The 25,130-nt window shown below is 55.8% G+C and overlaps 1 protein-coding gene across 1 annotated transcript; it reads right to left on the bottom strand.

The window, feature by feature from the left end:
• Positions 1-251: 251 nt before the first annotated feature.
• Positions 252-23,878, bottom strand: TNS4 (tensin 4). The gene is made up of 13 exons (XM_079798240.1): positions 23,517-23,878; positions 19,480-20,026; positions 12,741-13,164; positions 11,566-11,990; positions 9,307-9,393; positions 8,890-9,015; positions 7,670-7,762; positions 7,498-7,575; positions 6,345-6,416; positions 5,328-5,496; positions 4,796-4,864; positions 4,520-4,546; positions 252-4,010 (listed from the first exon to the last, which is right to left on the bottom strand). The coding sequence occupies exons 2-13, from the start codon at positions 19,916-19,918 to the stop codon at positions 3,869-3,871; spliced, it is 2,151 nt and encodes a 716-aa protein (XP_079654366.1). The 5' UTR covers positions 19,919-20,026; positions 23,517-23,878; the 3' UTR covers positions 252-3,868.
• Between the last annotated feature and the right edge of the window lie 1,252 nt (positions 23,879-25,130).

Genomic DNA, 25,130 nt, shown 5'->3' with positions numbered 1-25,130 from the left:
TTTGATTCTCAGAATCCTCTACTGTTGAATCCCTGCATATTCTTTATTTTAGTCAGTGTATGCTTACTTTCTAACTGGTCCTTTTCCATTTTTTTTTTTGAGGTTTCTAGAAGATTCTTGAGTAACCTTATAACCATTGTTTTGAACTCTATATCCAGTAGTTTGCTTTCTTCTATTTCCTTCATATGTTTCTTTGTCTCTGCATTTTGGCTGCTTCCCTGTGTTTGTTTCTATGTATTGGGTAGAGCTGCTATGTCTCATTGAGTTGGTAGAGTGGCCTTGTGTAGTAGGTGTTCTATAGGGCCCAGTGGCTCAGCCTCCCCAGTCACCTGATCTGGGAGCTCTAGGTGCACCCCTTTGTGGGCTGTGAGCACAGTCTTGTTGTAGTTGAGACTTGATGGCTGTTGGTGTCACTGGGAGAAATTGACCTCCAGGCCAATTGGCTGTGAGGACCTGCTGTGGCTATAGTGGGAGAGCTGCTGTGCAGGGGACACTCCTATGGAGCAGGATTTGCTTCAGTGGGGCTTTGGTGCTCACTGAGTCTGCCCCTTGAGTGTGTTGCTTATGGATGTGTAGAGTTGTAATCTGGTATGGTCTGACACTGACCACTTGGTACACTGGCTCTTGGGTCTCCAGGGAGGTGCAAAGTCAGCCACTGCCTGGGGCCACCTTGCGGGAGCTACAGAGAGATCTGCAGATTCCTCCTCTTTGTATCGGGTTTGGAAGTGCCCAGATGAGGCCCAGCTATGAAGCAAGGCAGGCTGGTGCTGGTGCCAGGTCTTGGACCTTTTATTGATAGGTTTGGGACTCCCTGACCCAGTGGCAGCTTGTTTGAGAGATTTTACCCTGAGCAAGAAAAGGCCATTCATATGCAAAAGCTGCTGCATGCAGTTTGGGTGGGGTTGTAAATTGAATGAGGTGGGGGTCTTAGGGAATCACCAGGGTGGAGCAAACAGAAATGGCTGCCAGTCAGCCCTGCAACTGGGGAGATCCCAGCATAGGAACAATGATCCCTGTGAGCACCTCTGTTTGGGAGAAAGCTGCCCTGGAGTTCCTGCCCTGATGCCAGACAATCCAGTTCCTCCTCGTATGTGTCTGTGTTTCCCAGAGCCTTGCCCTGGTGCTGGAGCTCAGAGGAAGCAGGACCTTGTACGTTCAGTTCATGGTGCGGCCTTTTAAGAGAAACAGCTGGGCCTCCAGCAGCCTCTGTGTCACTGAGCCTCAATCCGCACTGGTTTTTACAGCTCCTAGTTCTTACTGCCCATAGGGACTTCTATTCCCAGCTCTGGGACCCTGGGCTGGGGGTCTGGTGTGGGGCTGGGACTCCTTGCTCTTCTGAGCGGCCTCTGCAGGGACGATTTCCCTCCCAATTAAAAAAGTGGCACACGTGGATGCTGGACCAGCCTGTTCAGTGCCTCCGAGTCTCCTACCAGTCTCAGTGTGCTTTCTTCTTTACTTCTCTATTTGTAGGATTTCCATGCAGCCAGCTTTCCAGTGGTTCTGGATGATGGTTGTTCTGTATTCTAGTTGTAATTTTGATGTGGTTGTGGGAGGCGGCGAGTACCGGCATTTACCTACGCTGCCATCTTCCAATCAATACCCGGGGCTCTTGATGAGGCAGCTCCTGTCTCTTTCTTCTGAATCCTTTGGGTACCATGTACTTTAGCTCCACTAAAAGTGATACCCTTTCATACCCGTGGGCTTCACACACAAGTTCATCTACCTGCTTGTCTGAGAATGCTGAGACAGTAGAGTGGGCTCAGATTTGGAATCCTTTATCTCTGCCATTTCCTAGCCAGGTGAATGTGGGCAAGTTCACCTAGGGATCTCTTTTCTAATCTGTAAAATGGAATTAAACATATATAATGTGTCTCACATTGTACTTAGTACACAGGACCCCCCTCCCCAACCCCCCCAATAAAAGTTGATTTCTCCCCTTCTTTGCATGCTAAACTCCTATTCATCCTTAAAGACCCAACTGAAATGTTGTCTACTTGGTAACATGGCCCTCATTCTTTCCAAATGGGTAAAGTCTGTTTCCCCTGTTTCTACCCTTCCGGCCCCGGGACACAGGGGAAATCCCAGCTCTGTCTTCTTGGCGGAGTGACAGGAAAGGGGTCATGAAGAACAGATGTGTTGGGCATGTGCGGGACACGACATGGTTTGAGTGATGGTTTATGAAGTGGATGCCAGTGGAGACTGTACTGCTGTGGTCAGGGGTGTGGGAGGGAGTGTGGGACAGGTGGTCTTCTCTAAAACACAGCTACCACCTGCCAGCTCAGGCTCCCTTCTCTGTTCGGGTCTCCATCTCCGGGGGAACAGTCCTGAATGCCTCGGAACCAACTGTTGTGCAAAAACAGACACTTTATTTTCAGTGATGGGAGCTACACAGGCACCCATGGGTATATGGAGGGCTCTCTGCCAGCCCCCAGGCTTTGACCTTGAGAACTTGAGCGCTGTGACCTTGAGAACCTTGTCTAGCATCCTGCGGTCTCCGGGGGTGGGGCAGTGCCCGACCACAGGCTGGGTGGGCTGGTCTCAGCCGGTTCCGCCAGCCCAGGGCCGCTTCAGTCCAGTTTGGTTTCTTGGGTTGAAATCATAATCCCTCAGGCCCAACTTTGGCCAAAGATAATGATGCTCTGGCAAGGTCCACAGCTGGGAGGGAGGAGGTACTTGTTCCTCATAGAGCAAAAGTGGGCTTCTCTGAGCCTCCCTCTCCATCCTCATGGCGTGGCTTCCTTAGGACCCCAGGCCTGCTAGAAAAACTACCCCAGCTTCTGGAGAATTCGGTGGGAGGGGGGTTGGGATTGGGGTGGGAAAGACCGCCCAGTTTCTCCAAGCCTCTTGGAGTGGCTGCCTGTTTGCATTCCTGACTCTCTGCTGCCTCTTTGTGGCTGTAGGCCTAGTTGACGCTACACCACTATAGAGGGCACCGCGTGCGTGCGTGCATGTGTGTGTGTGTGTGTGTGTGTGTGTGTGTGTGTGTGTGTGTGTAGGCAAGGGACTCAGAAAGAGTGGAGCTGACCCTTGTGTCTGCCTTGGAGAGCAGGGATCTCGCTGTGTCCACGACAGGTGTGGGTTACACAAGCAACACCAGGGCAGCTGTGACACCAGGGAGAGGGCACTTGCTTACCAAAAATGAAAAAGAAAAGATGGGGCTTTGACATTCATTGGCCTTGGAGGGGATTAGACATCAAGAACGTGAGGAGGGCTGGGTCAGCTCTGCCCACAGGGGTAAGTTCTTCTTGCTAAGCTGCTCTAACAGCCATGGCCACTTGGCCTGGAGCATCCTGGGAACAGCTGCCCAACAAGCCTTTAGGGAAATGGGGGAAGGAACAGCTATGGAGGGAAAGAGAGTCAGTCCATCACTCCTTTGGCCCTGAATCCTTGCATCCATCTGCTCCCAGCCCAGCCCTGGCCGGGGCCCCTTGGTTCGACCCAGCACCTGCTGTTTGCCATGAAACAGGGGCACGGGTCTGTAACTCAGGCTGCTGTGTCGGTAGCATCCAGGCTGATGGAGTCAGGTGTCCTCAGAGGTTGTTTTCATGTGGGGGTCCTCAGATGAGGGTGTGCTTCAGAATCACAGGGAGCTTGTTCGGATCCCCCCGCCCTAAAAGTCTGAGAAGAACAGCTGACCCTGTCTATTGGCCTCCTTTCATGGATGAGGAAACTGAGGCCTGGGAGGGGGGGTCTGGATGAAGGTCACTGATGAAGGTCACAGTGGTTTAAGGGTTTCGACGTAGTATCATTCTCCTTCAGTTCAATGCATTGGTCCATCAGTGTGGCTACGGCCGCTTGTTCAGGGGGTGGAGGGGATTTCTGAGCAATTCCCTTGGGATATCTGGGAGCACGTGCAGGGAGATCCCCCCTACATCCTTTCTGTGTCCTGCAGCAGAGCACCCACCAGGCTGATGACCTGTGAGGCTGGCTGGACGGTGTCATACTCCGCGAAGAGGTGGCACATATTCTCCTGTGCGTTGGTCTGGCTCTTGGCCACAAATCCAAAGATCCTGGTGGGAGAGGGCAGCCTGAGTGAGGAGGGGGCCCCAGGGAGGCACCAGGCGGGGAGGGGGAACTTGGCCCACAGTGCTCCACCCTGGCCCTTCCCTAGCCAAGTGGCCCGGCACCTCACTACAATGGGAACTCTCTGGGAGGGGGTGGGCGGGTCTTCCCTGCCAGACTGGGAGATCCCTGCATTCAAAATCTGTGTTTTCCTCCTTTTGAAATGGGGCTCCCTGGGCACAGACAGGACCTGTGTATTACCCAGCAGCGTGGGGAGAGCAAGGACATGTTTTGGCCACCAGACAGGAGCCTCCCTACAGATGAAGGGTCCCTCAAATCAGAGCCGTGCCTCCCCCATCAGACTGGAGACTCCCTGAGGGCCAGGGCCTGTGCCAACCCCATCAAAACCATGGGCTCCTAAGGGAAGGCGGGGCCTCCCTCCTTCTCTAACTCCCTCCCCTTGTCGGGTTTGGGACCCTGACTCAGGGAGATGACTGAGCAGACAGGAAGGCCTTACCAGGAGGGCTTGCAGTACTTCTGCCACCTGTGGGAGGGAACGTGGACAGTAGTGAGTACTGAGCCTTTGCTTCATGCCATGGACTCCAGCTGAGCAGGGGGAGAATGGCCAGCTGTGTCCCCACCCCCACCATGCCCCGCCTTCCCCTCCTTCTGTTGCTCCTGGCCCCTGAGGTCACAGGCTCTGTCTGGGATCCCAATCCAGAGCCAGACAGAAGCTTCAGCGGGCACCTAGGCCCTGTACAGCCTTCTCCATTGGGTCCAACCTTGAACTTACTTCCGTTGCTCGGGGTCCATGCCACAGAAGCGGAGGGTGCTGAGGGGGTAATGGCGCCGGAAAAACACCCTGGGAGGAGGCAGGAGAGAAGCGGAACTGGTAAGAGCCCATCCCAGGGTGTTCTAGCCCCTTTCTGCTCCCCACCCACTATGTCTGAGGATAGGAATTACGTCTTGGTCTGTAAATCCCTGAGCCCAGGGAAGGCAGGACCGCATCCCACTGGGTCCCAGTGGTCAGCCAGAGTGGCTGGCGGATGTTCTATCCGCGGGGACAGACTTAGTCGATGACCAATGAATGCTGGTTGATTCCATCTGCATCCGTCACAGTGAAAGGACACTTTGGTGGCAGGAGGTCATGGGAGGGAGGCTCAGTGAAGGCAGAGGACTTGCCTGGAGTCACTCAGCCTGTCATGGACCCCGCTGCGTCCCGGACCCTGAACTCTGCCTTCCTCGCTGATCCATAACCACCTTGGCCATCCCCTCCCGCTCACCCTGCCCAGCCCGGCCACCCCAGGGGAAGGGAAGTCCCTTACTTCCTCTGGACGTCGGTCAGGGTGATGCCCTGCTCCGTGACTTTGAAGTGGACCACAGTGGGCGTGGGGAGGACGTCCCTCTCCAAGATGGTGGAGATGGCCTTCTGCACAGCCAGGGCTCCGGTCAGGGTCTCCACACTCACAGAACTCAGGTACAGAACATGGCAGCCTGTGGGATGCAGAGATTCACCGGGGCCCTGCCAGGGTCCATGGGATGGGCGAGGTCACCCCGGCCCTGGTCCTTCCTCTGCCCAGAGCCAGGGGGCGGGGTGGCCTTTCTTCTTCGGAAACCCAGGAGGTCTCCTCTTTGAGCCGCCAGGCAGAAGGACAGAGACTGTGTGGGTGACTGTGATTTGCAGCCAAGCCCGGAGGACTCTGGGATCATTTGTTGCTTAGCACTGCCTTCCAGATTAGGGGGTGGGTAAGGGAGGGAATGCTGCCCTGTGTATAGGGACGTCCAGGCAAACCTTCCTTCTGTCCTGGCCCATGGCTGGTGCTGCTTCCTACCCCCCTCCCCCACCTTTGCCCTTGGAGCCCAGGTTCATTGTTGAGAGAAGCAAGAGAAGATAAGAATGGGGAGGGGACCATTGTGCTCAGGGGCACAGAGTAGGAGCTGTCACTCAGACCAGTGCTGATCTGTGATTGGCCCCTGGATGTGAGGAGGCGGGACCTTCCCCAGTGGAAACCCCAGGACCCCACAGAGGGTAGCAGACCCAGCAACAACCTCCAGAGCGGCACTGCAGAGAGCCCAGAACGTGTGCATGTGCCCAAGCGTGTGGAGGATGGGGTGTCAGCCTCGCCAACCCCCTCCTCTGGGCCCCTCTTCCCCTTGGCCCACTCCCTGCAGCCTCTGATCTCCTGGTTTACGGAGAGGGGAAGGAATGTGACACCTTGTTAAAGATGAAGAAATACAGCTGTGATGGGAAACACGTGTGGACATGCGTGTGCGTGCGTGCAGGGCTGGGAGGCGCCCTCCGGGGGTACAGCCAAGCCCGGAGCCTCCCACACACCACTCACCCGCAGATCGCTTCAGGCAGGAGGCCCTGCTGTCTGCAGCGGGGTCTGAGGCTCCGTCTCCGCCTCCCAATTCTGAGCCAAAGTAAAGGAACAGGCCCCGAGGGGCCGGGGGTGGGGTGAATGGACCCCTCTCAGAAGAACAGGCCTCATTAATCCCTTTGAACATACTCCCCACCCCCACCCACGCCTCCAGGAAGTGACTGGAGGAGAAACCAGGTGCGATTACCGTAATCAGGCAAACGGGGCCACTCTGGGCTCCCCAGCCAGCGCCCAGCTTGCAAGTCCTTTGATCTTCCTTCCCCTCCTCACTCCTCACTCCTCCCTCCTCCCTGGACAGCTGCAGTGACCCGGTCCTCAGAGGTCCCCAGAGGCCCCCCACCCCGCCCACTTCTTTCCAGTCCACACCAACCCCAGGCCTTTCTTTGCTGAAAGTAGGGAGACTGTCACCCTCACTCCACCAGAGGCTCCCCCATTCTTGCTTCCTCTCCCAGAAGCCCCCTTGCTGCTCCCCCTGCACGCCTGAGAGGAGATGGCCTGCTCCATCTGGGGGTGCAGCTGGGCTCTAAACTCTGGTGGTGGTGGGGGCTTCCTGATCTGGGCGTGACATCTGACTCTGTGTGCCTTTGAGTGGGTTACTTAATGCCTACCACCCGGCTTTTCTTATCTGTGAAATGGGGTAACAGCAACATCTACTGCACAGGGTTGCAGGGAGCTATGGATGAATGAGGGAGTGCTCAATAAATGTTAGACTTGGAAGGAAAAAAACCCCACAAATCTCCCCAAACCGGCTGATGTGTGTGCTTCTTTCATCCTCTCAAAGAAAGCTACTATTTCTCAAATATCCACTCAGTGCCCGGCATCGTGCTAAGAGCCTGGCCTGAATGATCTCCTTTTATCCTCTCACCAGTCCGATAAGTAGATATGATGATGGCTGTCCCCATTTCATAGATGAGAAAGCTGAGGCTCAGAGAGAGAAACATTCTCACGTTCTCACAGCTAGGACGTGGAGAGGTTGACGGGCCGTGGAGCACGCGCCGTTAACTGTGACACTAACATACTCCACACATAAGGAGAGACGTGGCCACTAGGAGCCTTTCTAGTGAGAACAACAGAGCCGGTGCCCTGATGTGGCCTCCGGGGGGCCCAGACCCACCTTTGTGCGGGATGGTGAGTTTGCAGGGCAGGGCCAGGGGCATGATGGAGTGCTGGCACACAAAGGCCGAGAGGCTCCCTGCGGGGAAACAGGCGGCCCTGCGTGAGAAGGCCTCTCCCACCGCCCTCCCGGCCCGGGACGGCCGGTCCCACCCAGGGGCCTGCGGGCTCACCGAAGTAGGGCTCCTCGTCTGCTCCTTTGAGGTGCACCCCTTTGGCGGAAGACTCGATGAGGAAGTGGCGGATAAGGTCACTGCTGTCCTCTCCTGGACAGAGAGAGAAGAGAGCGTGTCGGGGGGTGAGAGCCCAGAGCCCGGTGTTAGCCCTCCGGACCCGCCTGCTCCGGGTCCATCTGGGGGTTCATGGCCCATCCCCCAGCCTCTGGGAATCCCATCTCTGAGGCCCCCCGCAAAGGAGGCGCCAGCCCTTGTGCTCAGGGGCTTCCGCATCCAGTACCGGTCCCTTCAGCAGACCTTTCTCTGGGTCTGAAGAGCTCTCAGGGATGCTTTCCGATGACTGGTTAGGTCAAATCTCTTCGCCCTGGGTTCTCTCTCCCCATCCTCGCTCCCTCCCAGGCCCTATTATTCTCCACCAGATGGTCCCTGCCCAGCCCAGCTGGCCTGGGAGGCTGAGCAATGGCCCCTGCTGGGACTAGAACCCACCTCGCCCCCTGGCCTCCTCTCTCTGGCTCCTGGGCAAGGCTTTCTGGATAACCAACACCACCCCGGGGGGCACTTACAGGGTAGAGCAATCCCGGTTGGTTTTCATCCTTGGTTTTTCACTGTATCACTTACTGGTTCTGGGGGAGAGGGGTCACCCACTAACTCTTGGTGCCTCAGTTACCTCATCTGTTTGCTCCCCCATCAGTCTGGAGACTCCCTGAGGGCCAGGGCTGCGATCTTGGGGTTTAGGGAGGGACTGCCACCCAGGTGCCTCACACTGTGATGGCCTGTTTGTAATCTCCTTCCCCAGGGCGGTACCCTGGTGCCTTCCACAGTGCCTGGGGCGGGTGGGTGCCCATCGGTGTGTGTTGTGCGTGTGAGACAGTAGGCCACAAGCTGTCACACACACGTTTTACATTAGGTCCCCTCGTGATACATCCGGTTGGGGAGGAGGTGGGTTCCCAGAGGAGAGCAGCCGGGAGAGGGCCTGGATCTTCCTCCTCCTCTTCCCGCCAGGAGACGATGGGGAGGTGGAGGCAGCTCAGGCCCCTGTGAGAGGAGCTGCTCCCAGAGCCATGGGCGCTGGAGGGCAGCTGGGAGGACCGAGGCGGACCCTCCTCCAGGAGTCACTGTCGGCCTGGCCCAAGGACGCCCGGCAAGCTAGCAGCCGAGCTGGGACTAGAACCCACCACACCCCCTTCCCTTGAGTGAGGACAGAGACAGGTGCATACCTGATCGGTTCTGGGCAGGTGCGGGGGCCTCCTGCACCTTCAAGGCAAGGCCGAAGGACCCTCGGAATGAAGAACTGTCCCTCACCACGAAAGCCCCCGGCTCCTCCTTCCTCAGCAGCTCGATTGCTGGAACAATCCTTGGGTCAGAGACAGCTCCCGCCCCACGTGCACAGCCCCTGTCCCCTAGCCCCAGAGGGTCATCAGACAGCAGATGTGACAGGATCTTTTGTTCCCAGGAAGTCCCTTCTATTGTCTAACCTCCACCATTGCTGCTGCAGTCCCTATTTCCTCAGGTCATGAGGTCTGCAGGACACTGCCCTTCCCTGGACCTGCCACGGGCCATCCCTTCTTCTGGCCCAACCCGGGGCCCCGACCTGATTCCCGAGCCTCGTCCCCTGAAACACTGTTTCCCTTTACCTTGCTCTCGGGTGATGCTTGGCTTAAACCAGTACTTAGAGGTGTCCATCACAAATTTCATGGTGGGCTGCATGTCCCTGGCGGGACCTGGAGACAAACAGAGAAGGGGAACCCTGTAGGCTGGACAGAGGGGAGCTGGGAGACCTGCCCATTGGCCCCATTCAACCCACCCTCTCCTACCCTGACCCCATGGTATCTCCAACTGCCTAACGAGGCAAAATCCAACAGAAGAATTTCAGGGCTTGGCGCATCTAGGATTTAGGAGTCTTCCCTTGTATCCTTGGTATCAAAAGCAAATAGATTAAAAAAATCTCAATTTAATGAGCAATAGTTTCTCACATCTGGTGTTGCCTGCTGGGGACTGAAGTAAGGGATAAATAAGTGAATCTGAGATGCAGCATTTGTTTGATTTCACACTGTCTTCCCCCTTACTCACCCTACAGCTTGCTTGGGGACATATTCAGTTTGGGAAAGAAAATGAAAGGAAAGGAGAAGAAAAGGCAAACAGCAGGTCTGGGCAGACGAGCGTGTGCTCAGAAGCCAGGAGGTGGATTCCTGACTCTGATTTGGGACACATGTTTCTCTCCTAAAGCCCAGAGGGGACTGAGTGGACCCCTCTGTGGCCCGGCCTGCGTGGCTCAGTGGTTGAGCGGCAACCTATGAACTAGGAGGTTACGGTTTGATTCCTGGTCAGGGCACGTGCCCAGGTTGCGGGCTCGATCCCCAGTGTGGGGTGTGCAAAAGGCAGCTGATCAATGATTCTCTCTCATCATTGATGTTTCTAGCTCTCTCTCCCTGTTCCTTCCTCTTTGAAATAAATATATTTAAAAAAACACCCCCCCCCCAAAACAAACAAAAAAACCCCTCGGAGGGTCTTTTATGCTCCAATAGCCTAGGAAGTTACAATGGATTTTGTTGTGAGAATATTGCAGAATCTGATAAGACCCCAGGGTACAATTAGTGATATCCCGGGGCATCACCAAACCGGGATGGGACTATCCCCGTTGAGTACATGTGCTCTTTGAGATGCCAAAATGCCCATTTTCTGGGTCCCCAGGGCAGAGAGCCGTGGTTCAGCATCTTGAAAAGGTGTGTTGTGGCCAGTTGAGTGTAACTCACAAAAACGGTACTAAAATCTGCAAATGATTTGTCCTAGGAAAATGGTCAGAGCAGATTCAAGGGCGTATGTGCCGCGTAATTTGCTTACACTGACATGGCTTTGTGAGTGGGGCTGAGCAGCCCACGAGTCAGCATCCCCCCCCCCGCCCCCGCCCCCTCCTGCCCGGAGTCACCTTGACAGAAGCAAGCTCTGGGAAGGTGATGGCTGAGTGAGGAGGGACAGTGTCCCCGGGGCTTGGCGGCTCTGTTCACGGGAGAGGAGCCCCAGGGTGCTAAGGCTCAGCCTGTGTTTACTGCTTTGGGTTCTGGTTGGTTTTGCTCTCTTGGACGCCTGCAGTCACAGACTCCGGGAAGTGGGGTGTTTGCTGGTTTGTGGTTTTCGCTGTCTGAACGGAATGCATTGTCTCCGTTACCCTGTCCCCCCCCCCCGCTCGGTCTGCTCTGCTCGTCACCCACCGACGTCAGTGTTACGACTGACTGATTCTCCCCCTCTTTCTCACGCGTTAGTCATGGAGCCTGCTGCTTCCCTATCCCGAGGGTCTCCTGGCTCTGTCCCCTCTCCTCCACGCCCTGCCCCGCCCTGCTTCAGGCTCTGTTTCAGCTTGTCTGGATCACTTCATCATAAAAGCCCAAACAGAACCAAATAGAAACTGCTCTCCCTGCCCAGGCCAGGCCCGTAATTCATCTGCCACGCAGCTGCCAGCGCGATCCATTGACCCGAGCCTCTGACTCCATCACTCTCCTGTTCGAGACCCTCCGATGGTCTCCCATAGCCTAAAGGGTAAAATCTACTCTTTAGGCCTGGCCAGCGTGGCTCAGTGGTTGAGCATCGACCTATGACCCAGGAGGTCATGGTTCAATTCCTGGTCAGGGCACATGTCCAGATTTCAGGCTCAGTCCCCAATGTAGGGCGTGCAGGAGGCAGCTGATCAATGATTCTCATCATTGATGTTTCTATGTCTCTCTCGTTCTCCCTTCCTCTCTGAAATCAATAAAAATATATTTTTAAAAAACCTACTTTTAAGCTTGGTGTTCAAGGCCTTTTGCAATCTGGCCCCAAATTACTCTCAAAGGCCTCACCTTGCACCCCGAATCCCAGTCATTTCCTTACAGTGCTCGAGGCATTGGCTCACTACGTACCATGGGGGGATGCGGTGGGAGAGGCCTCTGGCAGGGTCTGGCTGTGGCTCCTGGTGGCTGGACAAGGGTTGCCGGCAGAAGCAGCCCCAGGTCGCACACAGTCCTGGGGTCCTGGGGTCCGCTGGGGTGGGGAAGACCCTGGTTCTGGGCAGCCGTTGATCAGCACGATGGGTATGTCCACCATGGAGTTGGCGATGGATGGGGGGCAGCTGCTGGCATGCTCCTTGGCCAGTGGCGGGGAACAGGCTGCTCGGGGCTGGCCCCTGCTTGGGGTGGTGTTGCTGGGGACCTGGTTGTCACTGGCTCTCGTGCACAGGGACACTGGGCCGAGGCTGTGGAGGCTGGAGGAGGAGCTGGCTGGGCTTTCCAAGGACCTAGAGGATGACTGCGGGCTGGAGATGCTGGAGCGGAGGAGGGACTGGCTGCTGCAGGGGGAGAGAGCACCAGAGGGGCAGAGTGTTAGGGTGGGGAGGTGGGCACGCGGGGGCCAGAGCCAGGCCCTGTCATTTAGTGACCTGGGTGTCTATGGCTTTGGTCAAACAAAATACTATAGACTCCACTCCCTCCAGCCCAGAGCAAAAGGCACGCCTACCCGATCCCCAAGGGGTGCTGAGAGATACAGAAATGTCCCTGCACTGCAGTCTTTGGTCAATGAAAGTAGCCAAGTGAGCTGACCCTCCACAGGCCATGTGGGCTGGAGGGATTCCCTCTGCTTTCCCAGCGAGGCAGGCAGGTCTGACTGAGTTGTCACACCAGCCTCTCCATCATCCCATCACCCCCGGGAGGCCTGCACACAGGCTGGACCTGGATCGGACCCTGTCCGCGCTAATGCAGAGGGAATTCCCCAGCTGGAGAAGGGGAGGAGGCCAGCGCTGCAGCCAGCCCGCCCTCTCCCTGAGCTTAGAGGCCGGTGCCAGTGGGCATGGCCGTGGGATCCCAGTCTCCTTGCCAGGGACTGCCTTGGCACAGTGGCTTTGGAATCGGTGTGGGGGGCAGAGGTCCTGCAGAGAACTGGGTGGGGATGGCATAAAAGAGAAAAGCTACTTTTATTTTTGGTGCATGCCCAGATTTTGCTGACAGAGCAGGCTACCTCTCTATGATGTGTGTGTGTGTGTGTGTGTGTGTGTGTGTGTGTTGTGGAGACAACACCAGGAGTTATAGTGGGAGTGGCCTACCTTCCAAATACGTAGCTGACATCAGTCGCTGGGCGGGCCGACACCACAGAGACCCCGTTGCCTCCGAGTGTGGCCGGGCCTCCCAGGCCCTTCTCCACGCCTGGAGAAGCCATCAGGGGGGAGCCAAAGCCGTGGGGGCCCGAGGCCTGGCTCCTCGTGCAAGGGATGGAGATGCTGGGAGAGGGTGGGGGATGAGAGGACAGAGCCCCGGCCGGGGGAGGAGGGCGCTGGTGCCCAATGCCCTGGCTCCCAGAGAAGATGAGGCTTTCACTGCTGCTCCGAGTCTCTCGGGGGATGTCTCTGGAAAGGAGGAGGCCACCATTGCGTGGGGAGCCGAAAGGCGGGGTGACAGATGGGCTGGAGCAGCGCTGGGGACCCTCGTGGCACCTTGATCTGGTGGAGGTCACCTCGATGTACTTTATATCTTTGGGGAGAGAAGCAGAGCGTGGGTGAAACCCGGGAGCCTGGACTCCCAGGACAGGAATGCTGGGAGCGTCCTGAAGACGGTCTGGGCCCCCCTCTTTTCTGTCGACGAGGAAACAGGGTCAGAGAGGAGGCGCTCACTGGACTCAGAATTAGCATCCGGCTCCATCTCAGGGCCCAGTGCCAACGTCACCCTCTTTGTGGCATCTTCCCTGGGTGGGGAGATGCAGTGGAATAAGCAGGCCTCGGAGGCAGACAGACCTGGGTTTCAGATGTGGCTCTGCCGCCTGCTCTCTGAGAGAGCTGGGCCAACGACTTCACCTAGAGAGGCTCAGTTTCCACACCTGGAAAGTGGGGGTGGCCATGCCAAGCCCCTTGCTGTTACAGCGAGGATGAAATGAGAGGAATGTAGGGGCCCAGCACCGCGCCTGGCACATAGTAAGCCCTTTGAAACGGACACAGAGGAAGCCTTGGTGTATGCCCCGCACTCCAGGCTGAAATGACCGCTTACCTGAGTGTGCCAGTCACATCGCCTGATGCCTCTCTTCCTCAGGGTGTGTGAAAGCTGTTTCTACGTCTGTACCTACGGCCAAGGCTCGGTTGCACCCTCGGGCCACCCAGTGAGCATTCAAAGTCCTAATGCCCAGGCTCCACCCCCCACCGATGGGACCAGCACCTCCCGCGTGGGCTCAGGCCTCAGGTTGTTTGTTTCGTTCCCCAGGTGATTCCAGCGCGCATGGAGCGTCATCACTGTGCTCCCGGCCAGCAGCACACTACCCCTGGGAGCGGGTCTGATGAACAGAATCTCAGGCTCCACCCCAGGCCTACTGGACCTGAATCTGCAATTTTAGCAAGAATCCCAGGGGGCTGATCCACCTTAGAGTTTGGGAACTTTGCTTTGGAGCAGGAGCTCGCTGAGGGCAGGGGTTGCGGCATCGCTGAGCCTTGGAGCTCCACAGCCGGGGCCACGCTGGTGGCTGGGGCACAGTGATTGGTTATCACTTGCAGGCTGCTGACTCACTGCAAAGCTCTCTCCATTCCCCAGTGGGGGCACCCAGGACCCTTGTCTCCAGACCATGTCCCTCCCTGAAGTAGGGTGCCCTGTGGTTCTCCCCATGGTGAGGATGGACACCCAGCAAGGGTGGTGGAAGGTGGGGGTTCCCCAGCCGCTGGTTTCTGGAGGGCTGTCCTGCCCCTGCCTTCCCAGGTTGGAAACTGGGCCAGAGTCAGCGGGAAATTGCACCCTCAGCTCCTGTCTTCCGGCCTCCCACCCACTTGGGTTCTGGCACACGCACCGCGCGGGCTGTGACTATGGAGTCCCGGCCTGCCCCAGCCCGCTCTGTCTGAGCCTGCTTGGGCCAGGGTTGGGGTGCAGGATTGCATCAGGTGAGGGGCTGGCAGGCTGACCTGGGCTTGCTGTTCCAGGGGTGGAGGCACAGGCCTGGCTTTGTCATCAGACAAACCTGGGTGTGCGTTCTGGCTTTGCCACTTTCCCGCCAAGAGGCATCGGGTAACTTTCCTAACCACGCGGAACCTCAGTTTCCTCATCTGCAAAGTGGGGGATCTAAAACCAGCCTCCCCCGGTGGTGGTGAGGATAAAACACAGGGATGAATGGAGCCTGGAGTCCGGCCCAGGGTGGGCTTCTGGGAACATCTTCTCCCTGCCTGCTTTTGGGGGCAGATGGCTCATACTCGCTGGCGAAGGTGTGGGTCCCACTGTGGAGGGCAATAGGAGACTATCTGGCACAATGTACTGTGGGCTCTGAAAGAAATGAGGTCTTGGAATGGGGTGGATTCTTCTGGAAGGTTGGCAAGCACAACTTGTATTTTTATAGGCCTTTATAGTGCTTACACCCATAATCCTTTCAAGCTTTACAACAGCCGTTATGCTCAATGTCAGAAGATACTGCTTTTAAAGAGGAGGAAACTGAGGCTCAGAGAAAGGTGGGAGTGGAGCTAACATTTATGGCACAATTTTTAGTAAAGGCGGGTATTCATTAAGTGCTTTGGGCCAGCACTGTTACCTGTATTAGTTTATTCAGCCCTCACGATAACTCTGTTGCAGTAGGAAATATTATTAATTCCATATAGCAGATGAGAAACCAAGGCTCAGAAAGGGTGAGTGAGTTATCCAATGCCACACAGCCAGGGAGTAGAGGAACCCTCCCTCCTGCTCCTTTGCTCTGATTGGGGGCGTTTTCCGGGAGGAGGGGTTCCTTGGGACCCTTTCCCAAGGCCTTGCCCTGTGAGAAGGTGCTTGGCTGCTTTGGGGAGGGCCTGTTGGTCTGGGGAAGCTGTGGGCCCCTTCCTTACTGGGTCCCCCAAACACTTACGCAAGGCCTTGCTGGCGGGTGGAGCAAGCAGGGGGGAGAGTGCAGGAGGAGTCTGGAGCCTGAGTCACCTCCTGCTGCTGCCCTGAGGTAGATGTGGCTAGGGGAGGTGGCTGCCCCCACCCATCACCTGGTGCAGTCACTGTTTACAGCCCATGGGGCAAGTCTGAGCAGTGCTCAGTGGGTGGACTGGGTGGGTGGGTGGGGTCACGTGGTTGGGGAGAGGAGAGACAATTATTAGACACTTTCCACTTGGGATTGGCAAACAGCCTTGCTTGGCAGAAATTGCTGGAAAATGAAATGTGGGGGCCTGTTCCAAAGATGGGGAGGGGTGGCAGAGAGGATAAAGAAAGGAATATATATGGTGGTGGCTTCTAGGAGCCACATCCTCTGTGGGATGGGAACCTGTCCCTCCGCCCCCTTCCTCCCAGGGTAAGCCTGAAGGAAGGTAAGCAAGAGGCTGGGGCAGGGAAGCTGGGGGAGGTTTGGAGCACTGGGGAGATGGGGCCTCAGAAGAGGGCCCCCCGTGCCTCCAAAGGGATTTATTCTGTGCAGCCCTGGAGGGTGGGAAACTAGCTCCAAGGAGGAGAGAAAGGCAAGGACATGACCTTGAAGCCCAGAAGCCTGGGCTTTTAGGCCTGACCTATACCATCACTAGCAGTGTGACCGTGGGCCATTGCTTCCCCTCAGTGTTCTCAGCTGTAAAATGAGGTTATCACTCTTTCCTTTGCAGGGTAGATGCTGGGATCATGCATTACCAAAACCTTCTGCATACACAGGGGTGGGCAAAAATAGCTTTATAGTTGTTTGTATGGAAAACAATACAATAATTCTATATAATAAAGAGCTAATATGCTAATTAGACCGAACAGACATCCTTCCGGACAACTGTCTGGACGACCTTCTGGGGCTGCGAGGACTGAGCTCCTTGCATGAATTTCGTGCATCAGGCCTCTAGTTAATAAATAATAATACAAGAGTAAACTGTGTTTCACGTACTCACAGCTGTAAACCTACTTTTGCCCCAGCCTGTATTTAGGGGAGGGATCACCGATGTTTAATTTTAATTTTTTTAAACATATTTTAATTTTTTCAGTGAGGAAGGAAGGGGGAGAGAGAGAGAGAGAGAGAGAGAGAGAGAGAGAGAGAGAGAGAGAGAGAGAAACATCAATGATGAGAGAGAATCACTGACCGGCTGCCTCCTGCACACCCCACTCTGGGGATCTAGCCCACAACCCGGGCATGAGCCCTGACCTATACCGTGACCTCCTGGTTCATAGGTTGGATGCTCAACCACTGATCCATGCCGGCCAGGCCTAATGTTTAATTTTCAATTTTGCCAAATTAGGAAAGAGAAACAGTGAGCATCGGCTGGCACTGCAGTTTTAGAACGTCTTCCCTTCAATACCCCGAAAGCTGGAAGGATGAGCGCAGAGGAAAGGGGGTCCCCTGCGTGGCATCCATGTGGCCGCATGAAACTCCCCCTGGTGCCCAGAACTAGGACACTGCCCTGGGCCGGGGGAGCTGGCTCTGTCCCCGGTAGTGGTGGTCTGAGAGGAAGGATTCGGGAGGTCAAGATGCAGGAGGAAGTGCAGCTCAGCAGTGATGGCACAGCGGAACCTTCTAACAGGGAGCTGACCAGGCTGGGCCGAATCAGGAGGTAGTGAGCGCCCAGACATTGCAGCTATCCAAGTGCAGGTTGGAGGAGAGGATTTAAAAAACAAAATGCCATCCGAAGGGGCTGGGACAGAGCTAGGCAGCTCCTTTAGGACTGCCTGACCACTGCTGCCTTCCTAGTGCCTGAGTCCTGTGGACACATCCTCAGAACGGCAGGCCGTGCCCAGGGCATCTGAGAACACAGACTACTCACTGCCCCTCGCCCCGTGGAGGAAGAGCCTGGTCGTCAACACCCGCACCCACATGCATGTGGCTGCTCCCCAGAGACGTGTCTCACCCGCACCGGCCTTGAGTGTGTGGAACCCCTGCCTTGGGGCATGAACATGGGTGCCCAGGGCTTGCTCCTGCCAACAGCAATTAGGTCCAAACCACCTTCCTGCAGGGGCATGCCCAGCACTGGCCTTAGGAAGCAGGAAGACTCCTGAGGGCTGGAGGCAGTTCTTTTAAGAGGCCTGGCAGGCAGTGCTCGGTGGGAGGAACAGAAGGCGGGTCAGGAACCCGGGCGCCAGAGGACCTGGGTGCTGGGCCCACTTTCACCCCAGAGCCTGAACCTGCCCTGGGGCTGGTGCTAAACGCAACCCTGGTGTTTAATGAAGCAACCACCATTTATAATGACTCACAGTGTGCCGGGATGTGCGATAAACACCCAACCAGTGTGATTTCTTTTAATCCCTGCAACACCCTTTGAGGTAAGAACTCATTTATGTTTTACAGATGAGGAATCTGAGACACGAAGAAGGGGAGTAAACAGCTTGTGTAAGGTTTGCCCGGCCGCAGTGACTAGGCTAGATTGGCTCCTTACTCAAGTCTATCAGCCTCGGTGTTCTCATCTGTAAAATGAGGCTAACACGGTCATCTCCTGGGGGTCAATTGGGAGGATGAAAGGTTCTGCTATCAAATGCTCAGAACAGTGCCTGGATAGAGTAAGTGCTCATGGATCCTATCTCTAATCCTAACCACACCCCTTGACCCACGTTGATGGTTTAAATCCCTGGAAGCCTCAGTCTTCCAGCCTGTCTAATGGGGCTGCTGCTCCTTGACCTTCATCTTCAGAGTATACTGAAAAGTCTGTTTGGGTAACTGAAGCCAGATGCAGGGATTTCTAGATGCCCGAGGTTCAGTGGTGTCCTGGAGGAGGTAGCTTGTACCAGCTCAGGGGAGCTGGTTGTTAAATTTTCAGGATTTTGTCCAGCTGGTTGCTAAACTCAGGCATTATTAAAAATTAAAGTATAGCCCTGACTGGTTTGGCTCAGTGGATAGAGCATCGGCCTGGGGACTGAAGGGTTCCAGGTTTGATTCCGGTCAAGGGCATGTACCTTGGTTGCGGGCACATCCCCAGTAGGAGGTGTGCAGGAGGCAGCTGACCGATGTTTCTCTCTCATCGATGTTTCTAACTCTCTATTCCTCTCCCTTCCTCTCTGTAAAAAATCAATAAAATATATTTAAAAAATTAAAGTATATAAAGTTACAATGAAACAACTTATATGAAAAACAGAAGTGATAAATACTCCAAATTCATCACATCCCAGTGATTTCACTATTTTTTTAAACTATTATCCATACTCTTGAGGTTATTTACATCTGTTGTATTGGTGAGGTGTAAATACTGTACTATACAGTGGTCTGCTGCTGTGTATCTCTTTCTAATGCCACATTCAGTGACATCACGTTGGTAGCCTGAACCTGGGAGTGGGAGCATTTACACCGTGGAAATTGGTACAAGCTTCATATCAGGGCTCTCCCCCACCCCACCAGGAAGCCGGCTGTTAAACATTTACTAGCACCCTACTGCTTAAACAAAACAAATTCACCCTAATTAGACTGAAATCTATGTCTCTCCAACCCTACTCCTTCCAGCCTGGGCCTCCCCAGAGTAATACTCCCCTGAACAGGGACAGGGGTTCAAATAGAAATCCTACAAAAAATGTAAGGGGCCCAGGTTAGGACCCAAGGAGAGACACCATATAGAGTAGCAAGGTTCAGGGACCCCACATGTATCGTATTTATAATGCATGGAGATGTAGAAAAAAAAATATTATTAGCTTATTTACATTCTCTGAAAAATCCCACAAAACAGGCATCCATCACTTTCCAAACTCAGGAGCCAAAAAGAAGGGGGAGAGTGAGGGACACTTGTATTTTTCCCTTTTGTGTGGCAGAGAAAGCAGAGAAGCTCAGTAAGTAGTTAAGGCTGCATGTCATTTCTCCACAGGACACGGCCTCCTGCTCCTCTGAGTCTACAGGAAGTTCCTTCTCCACCAGGTCTGGTCCCCAAGCCCCCCTCCTGGCGCTGCGCCCCTGGTCCTTACCCAAGGCTTCAGGCTCTTCTTTCTTTCTCTGCGAGGTAGTGCTCTGAGTGGGCTCGGCCCACGGGCCACCGGCCGCTGTGGGGAGCAGCTGGAAGGTGGGGTCCAGTTCCAGAATCATCTGGTTGAGGCTCTCCAGTGAGAAGCCGATGTAGGAGTCCAGGTCCTCCAGGGCCCCTGAGGGCTGCTCACCAGGGGCCCGCAGGAGGCAGCTGGCGTTGGCTCCAGCCTGTGGGGCCTGCTGGAGCCTGTTGGGGGGCTCCCTGCAGGGCATGGAGGCCATCAGGGCCTGGGCTCCCCAGCCTTCTGTGGTGTAGTAGGGACATTGGGGCGGCAGGTTGGGGCTGGGTGCTGGGTGCAGGACCCTCCTGGGTTCCTCGCAGGGAGGCAAGCGGACGGCGTGGCCTCCTGCCAGCAGGGGACTGGGCATCACCTGCGACATGGTGGGGGCAGCGACCCGGCGGTGCAGCTCTGGCTTCTCACCAGCCTCACCTCACAGCGTCTCACCAGGTCCCAGAGGTGTCACTTGCCAACCAGGAGCTCCCAGGACCTGAGAGGGGACAGGGTGGCAGCTGAGTGTCTTTTGTGGATGAAGCCCCTGCCTTCTCCCTCCAAAACAAAGGCATATCGATGCATTCATTTCATGGATGCTGGAGCCCGCCTGCCTGGGTTTGCATCCTGGCTCCACCACTGGGCAGGTTAATTAACTTCCCTGTGCCTCAGTTTCCTTATCTACAGAATGAGTTAATATTTGTAACATGCGCAGAATAGTGCCTGGCACATACTAAGCATTATGCAAGTTATTGTTAAATAAAACAACGTCAATAGAAGTTTATTAAATATCCTCTATGTCCCAGCCTTATTTGTTAAATAAATACTAGCTGATGTTTACCGAGCAATTTCTGTGTGCATAGGCTCTGCTGTTTACACACACAGTCTTCTAAAATCCTCCTAACAACCCTCTGAGGTAACACTGTAATTACACCACATTACAATGTGAGCATGGGAACACAGAGAGGGAAGTAACTTGCTCAGGGGTGCGTGGCCAACAAGTGTCAGAGCAGGACTGGACCCCAGGCTGCCTGATGTCTGGGCCCCTGCCTTTAGCTGCTACTTCCCAGGGGCCAGGGTGTGAAACCAAGTGAGCAGGTGAGCAATCATAAGCTGTGTCACCAGGGAGGAGGGAAAGCAGAGGGGACTCAGTAGGCACGGGTGGGGAGGTCAGGGAGGACTTCCTGGAGGAAGAAACATGTAAAGGGAGGCAAGAAGAAAAAGCAGGAGCTAGCTGGCCAGGTAGGTGGGGATGAGGCAGGTGTTTTCAGAAGCCTGACAGACAGGGGGGATCAGGAGGCATTCTTGAGCACCCGGGAAACAGGGAACTCCTAGGGTAGATGGAGGAAAAGATCGGGGGGGGGGGTGTTGGGGTGGGGGGACCAGGCTGGCCAGACCCTGCAGAGCCTTGCAGGCTGGGCTCCGTAGTGGTGTCTCAACCCTGAGGGCAAGGGCGAGCTACAGAACCGTTTTGAGCTGGGGAGTGACATCATCAGATGATATTCACTCCCTGGGGGCCCATCCAGGAAAGAGATGTCTCAACTTCCTCAGTTCCCTTCCTGTGGAAAGTTCTTCCTGTTGTCTAACCTTAATACCACCTGTTAGTACTTTCCTACAGGTGGGGCTGGGTAGGAGGCCAGAGGTGGTAGGACTGAGGCTGCCAAGAAAACTGTAAGCAGCTGGGACATGCTGGTTACACTGCCACTGCAGGCCCCGAGCCTCCCCACTTGCCCCCCAATACTCCTCAACCCTGCTTCTCCCTTTTCCCAAGACGCTGCCATCACATCCCGCTTTAGAGTCGGACCCCCAGTGCTGGAAAAGGTAGAGGCCAGCCTGGGCCAATGAAATGAGTACGGACTCTGGAGCCTGAAGATTCAGATTCGATTTCCAGCTCAAACCGTTCCTTAATTAAGGATTCATTCCTTAATGAAGGAAGAATTCCTGCCCTGCACCCACCCCCCGGCCCCCTGCCAGAGAGCGACACGGAACCAGTGAGGTGCTGCTTGTGAAAGCAGTTGGATCACTCTAAATGCTACTTAGAAATGAGGGCTTGTCTAGAGCAGAACAACTTCATAAGAAAAAATAATAATAGCTCCCATTTATCGAGCACTCCCCCACGTGCCAGGAGCCCATCTATGTGTGCTACACGTGCTGACTCTCATCTCGCACTCCGAGGAAGTTCTGCACCCCTAGTACCAGCCCATTTTACAGATGAAGACACCGAGACTCAGAGAGGGGAAGAAAAGTGATAGAGCTGGGCTTCGAACCCAGGCCCTGGGGCTTCGGGCTCTTCACTCCTTGTACCACATTGAGTTCACATGCAGAGGGACCCCTGAGGTCCAGAGAGGGCATGTCATTTGCCCAAGTCACACAGTGAGTGAAGGAGAAAAGCCAGCCCCTGCCAGACTTCTCCTTGGCCGGGTCCTGGAGCGGGTGGCACCCCCCAGGCTCCTGCAGCGTGCCTATAAATGGCAGTGGACGGGAACTGGCCTCTGAGCTCCTTCCTGGGGCGGCTGAGGACACGGAGCTGTGGCTTTCCCCTCACGTGCTCCCAGAGGCCTGGCTTTGCTGGGGGCAGGATCTCGGCGTACCCTGCAGGGTTTTTGTCTGGGCCCTGCAGAGGAGGCTGGGGTGTTGACTTTATGGAGTACCTTGGGGGCCTGGGTCTCCCCCCAGGATGAGGACCCAGGATGCCTGCCTACTGATTTGGAAACTGCTTTTGTGCCGCCCCGGGCAAGTGTCCTCTCCTCTCTGGACTTCACTTGTCCCATCTCTATAATGGGGATAATATAACGACAGATACGTACTTAAAACGTACTCATTTCGTTTTCTCAACGGTTCTGTGAGGCGGGGACTCTTCCCGTGGGGCTGGAGGGGCTCAGGGATTTGCCCGAGGTTACACAGCCCACAGGGCCCGGTGGTGGGATTGGGGCGAGGCTCCCACGCCCTAGGCCTCTGCTTCATAGATTTAGGACCCCTTTCACCTCTTTCCATCCTGGGATTCTGGAACCCGAGGGGCAAGCGTGGGAGGCTCTTTTTCACACTCTTTTCACTTTGAACGGTCCCTGAATCAGCCTGGACCGCCCCAGGCAGGGCCTGGACTCAGTGTTTTCTTCCTGGACATCCTGCCCCCCCCCGCCCCCACCCAGTGCACTTTGCTAGCTTTCTTCCCTGCTCTGAGGGGGCAGGGGAGGGTCCCTGGGGCTCCGGACTGTGTGTGTGTGTGTGTGTGTGTGTGTGTAGGGGGTGGGTGGGGGTATATGGGTGGGGGTATATGGTGGGCAGGGAGGGCGCCACCCAGCGCAGTCCTATTTATAGGTCCCTCCCACCCACTCCCCCTTCAGGTTTTGACTCAGATCTCTTTCTTTGTTCCCCAGAGCTCAGGAGGCGGGGGAGCCTGCCACCTTGGCACATCTCCTCTGCTTCATAGCCAACCTCCCCCCAGCCCAGGTCAGCAAAGGGAGAGGGTCGAAGAGAGTGAAGCCCGAGGCTCCCCCAAAGCCCCTTGCCTCAACAGTCCAACGCCTACTCAGCCCCATCCTGGTAGAGTGGCTTCTGGCTGTCTCATCCCCTCCACCCAGACCCAGGGACCGCAGGACCAGCGAAGGCCATGGTCCCCCACCTCTGGGTGCCCAGCAGCCTGAGGGGCCCAGCCCCGGGGCTCGGGACCAGGCTGGGAGGCAGGAGGCCTGGTCCTATGCCCGACCCTTCCCCCAAGTCTCCGTGACCTTGGGCAAACCTCTTCCCCTCCCTGCACCTTGGTTCTCTCATCTGTACTCAGAAGGGCACAGATTTGCTCCCTCAAAGCGTTCAAGTCCCGGGTCTGTGGTCCTGAGACCATGTCTCTCTCGTCCACAGCCTCGTCCCCATTTCTCCCCACCTGCGCTCTGAGCCCGGGCCCCAGAAGCGGAGGAGCAGAGGACACGGGGTTCAACGAGTCAGCTGGGAAGGTGCTTGCCTAAAGCTCCTCGCTGAAGAAAGGCACCTACCTGGTGTCCAGGGCAGGCAGCGGCTGCGTTCACTCCTGGCTCCTGGGATCAGACAGCGCGGAGAGCAGGTGAGGAGTGAGGGAAGGCGCAGTTCACCTCAGACTTAAGAGCACCCACTATCCTGCCCTCCCTCCTCCCCTCAGGGCCCTACTCGTGGCTGACAGCCGCCAGGCCCCACCCCTCTCCTGTCTGTGGGCTCAGGACTCAGGTGGGGTTGGCCCCAGCACAAGGAAGGGAGGCATCGGGTGGGGGCCTGGCCTGGCCCGAGGGGGGCTGGGGCTGGGCTTGTGTGAGGGGCTCCCAAACTCCCTGCTTCCCCGGCCCTCGGCTCCCCGCCTTGCCCCCACAGGCATCACATGATCAGGGGAGCCCTGCTTGGTTGGGCAGGGACTTGTTAAGACCAAGGTGCGCTGGCTCTGGGCATTCCTCTGACCACGTGCCACCCGGGGGAGGGGCCGTGGGTTGGCAGAGCTTGCAGAGAGTGAAGTCCTTGACCTTGGGAAGGCGGGAAGGCCGTGGGCAGGAGACCCTTCCCAGAGCCGCCTCCCGGGCCGTCTGGGCTGGGCTGGGCCCTCCTGGGCAGCACAGGGGCTCATTGGAATGGAGGCTGCGCACAGGTTTTGTCTGTTCTCCGTTTTCTTTTTGGTCTGGGAACGGAGCTTTGAGCTCAGGCTGGAGCTAGGCTGGAGGACCTTCTCCAGGGGACCCCCTCCCCGATCACTGCCGCTCCTGTCAATCACGGAGCACACAGCCTTTGCTTTCACACTCTTTCCTAATGTGTCTCCATCACGGACTCTGTAACTTGACCTCAACGGACGGCCTTAAACAATCTGTTGAAACTGTGCCATCCCACTCGTCTGAAGTGAGATGCTGTTATAGGTGTAAGATGCAAATCAGATTTCAAAAACTTTGCATGGAAAAAGAGAACGTAAGCGATCTCATTCGTCATTCTTATATTAATCACACGTTGAAATGATAGTATGATGTTGATACTGGGTTCGATGAAATATAACCAGGGAAGAATCTGGTCCTTGCCTCTCCCACCTCCTGTGGCTGCCCCAGAATCCCCATCGCTCTAGTCTCTGCCTCCTCTTTGCGTTACCTTCTCCTCTATTCCCTCATTTTGCTTCTCCCTTGTCGGGGCACTCGTGATGGCATCTAGGACCCACCTGGATAATCCAGGGCAATCTCATCTTGAAATCCTTCACGACAGCTGCAAATCAGGTAAGAGTGACAGGGGCTAGGATTTGATATTTTTGGGCGGCCATTATTCAACCTACTACATGTAGGTAGCTACTAGAAAATTTGGAATTACCTATGTGGTTTGCATTATGTTTTTTTGGACAACTTTGGGGTGCAGTGACCCCTGCCTGAGGGAGTCAGAGAAAGTATCTCAGGTGCTTGAAGGACATTCGGATGACCTTGGAGGGGGCGGGTGACCAGCCTGGGGGAGGTCAGAGAGGTGAGAAAGAGCCTGGGGTGTTCCAGGGGACCCTTAGAGAGGTCTCTGTGGCTGGGATTCAGGGCGAGCGTGGGAAGAGCGTTGGACGAAGAATTTGGAAAGACAATGTGTGTAGAGCTTCGCCTCTATTCTGTCTTCCCCTAGTGAGCCTT

The sequence above is a fragment of the Cnephaeus nilssonii genome, assembly GCF_951640355.1.
Source record: "Cnephaeus nilssonii genome assembly, chromosome: 19".
Taxonomy (NCBI): Eukaryota; Metazoa; Chordata; class Mammalia; order Chiroptera; family Vespertilionidae; genus Cnephaeus; species Cnephaeus nilssonii.
Note: the sequence above shows the minus strand (reverse complement) of the source record. Positions and strands in the feature narration are given on the sequence as shown.

Bases quoted from the DNA above. Each gene is read 5' to 3' on its own strand.
- TNS4 (XM_079798240.1), bottom strand. From the start codon at position 19,918: ATGTCGCAGGTGATGCCCAGTCCCCTGCTGGCAGGAGGCCACGCCGTC. The intron at 13,165-19,479 runs GTAAGGACCAGG...CTCTCCCCAAAG, and splicing joins AGAAGAGCCTGAAGCCTTGG to ATATAAAGTACATCGAGGTG. The intron at 9,394-11,565 runs GTACGTAGTGAG...GTTTGTCTCCAG, and splicing joins TCCCACCGCATCCCCCCATG to GTCCCGCCAGGGACATGCAG.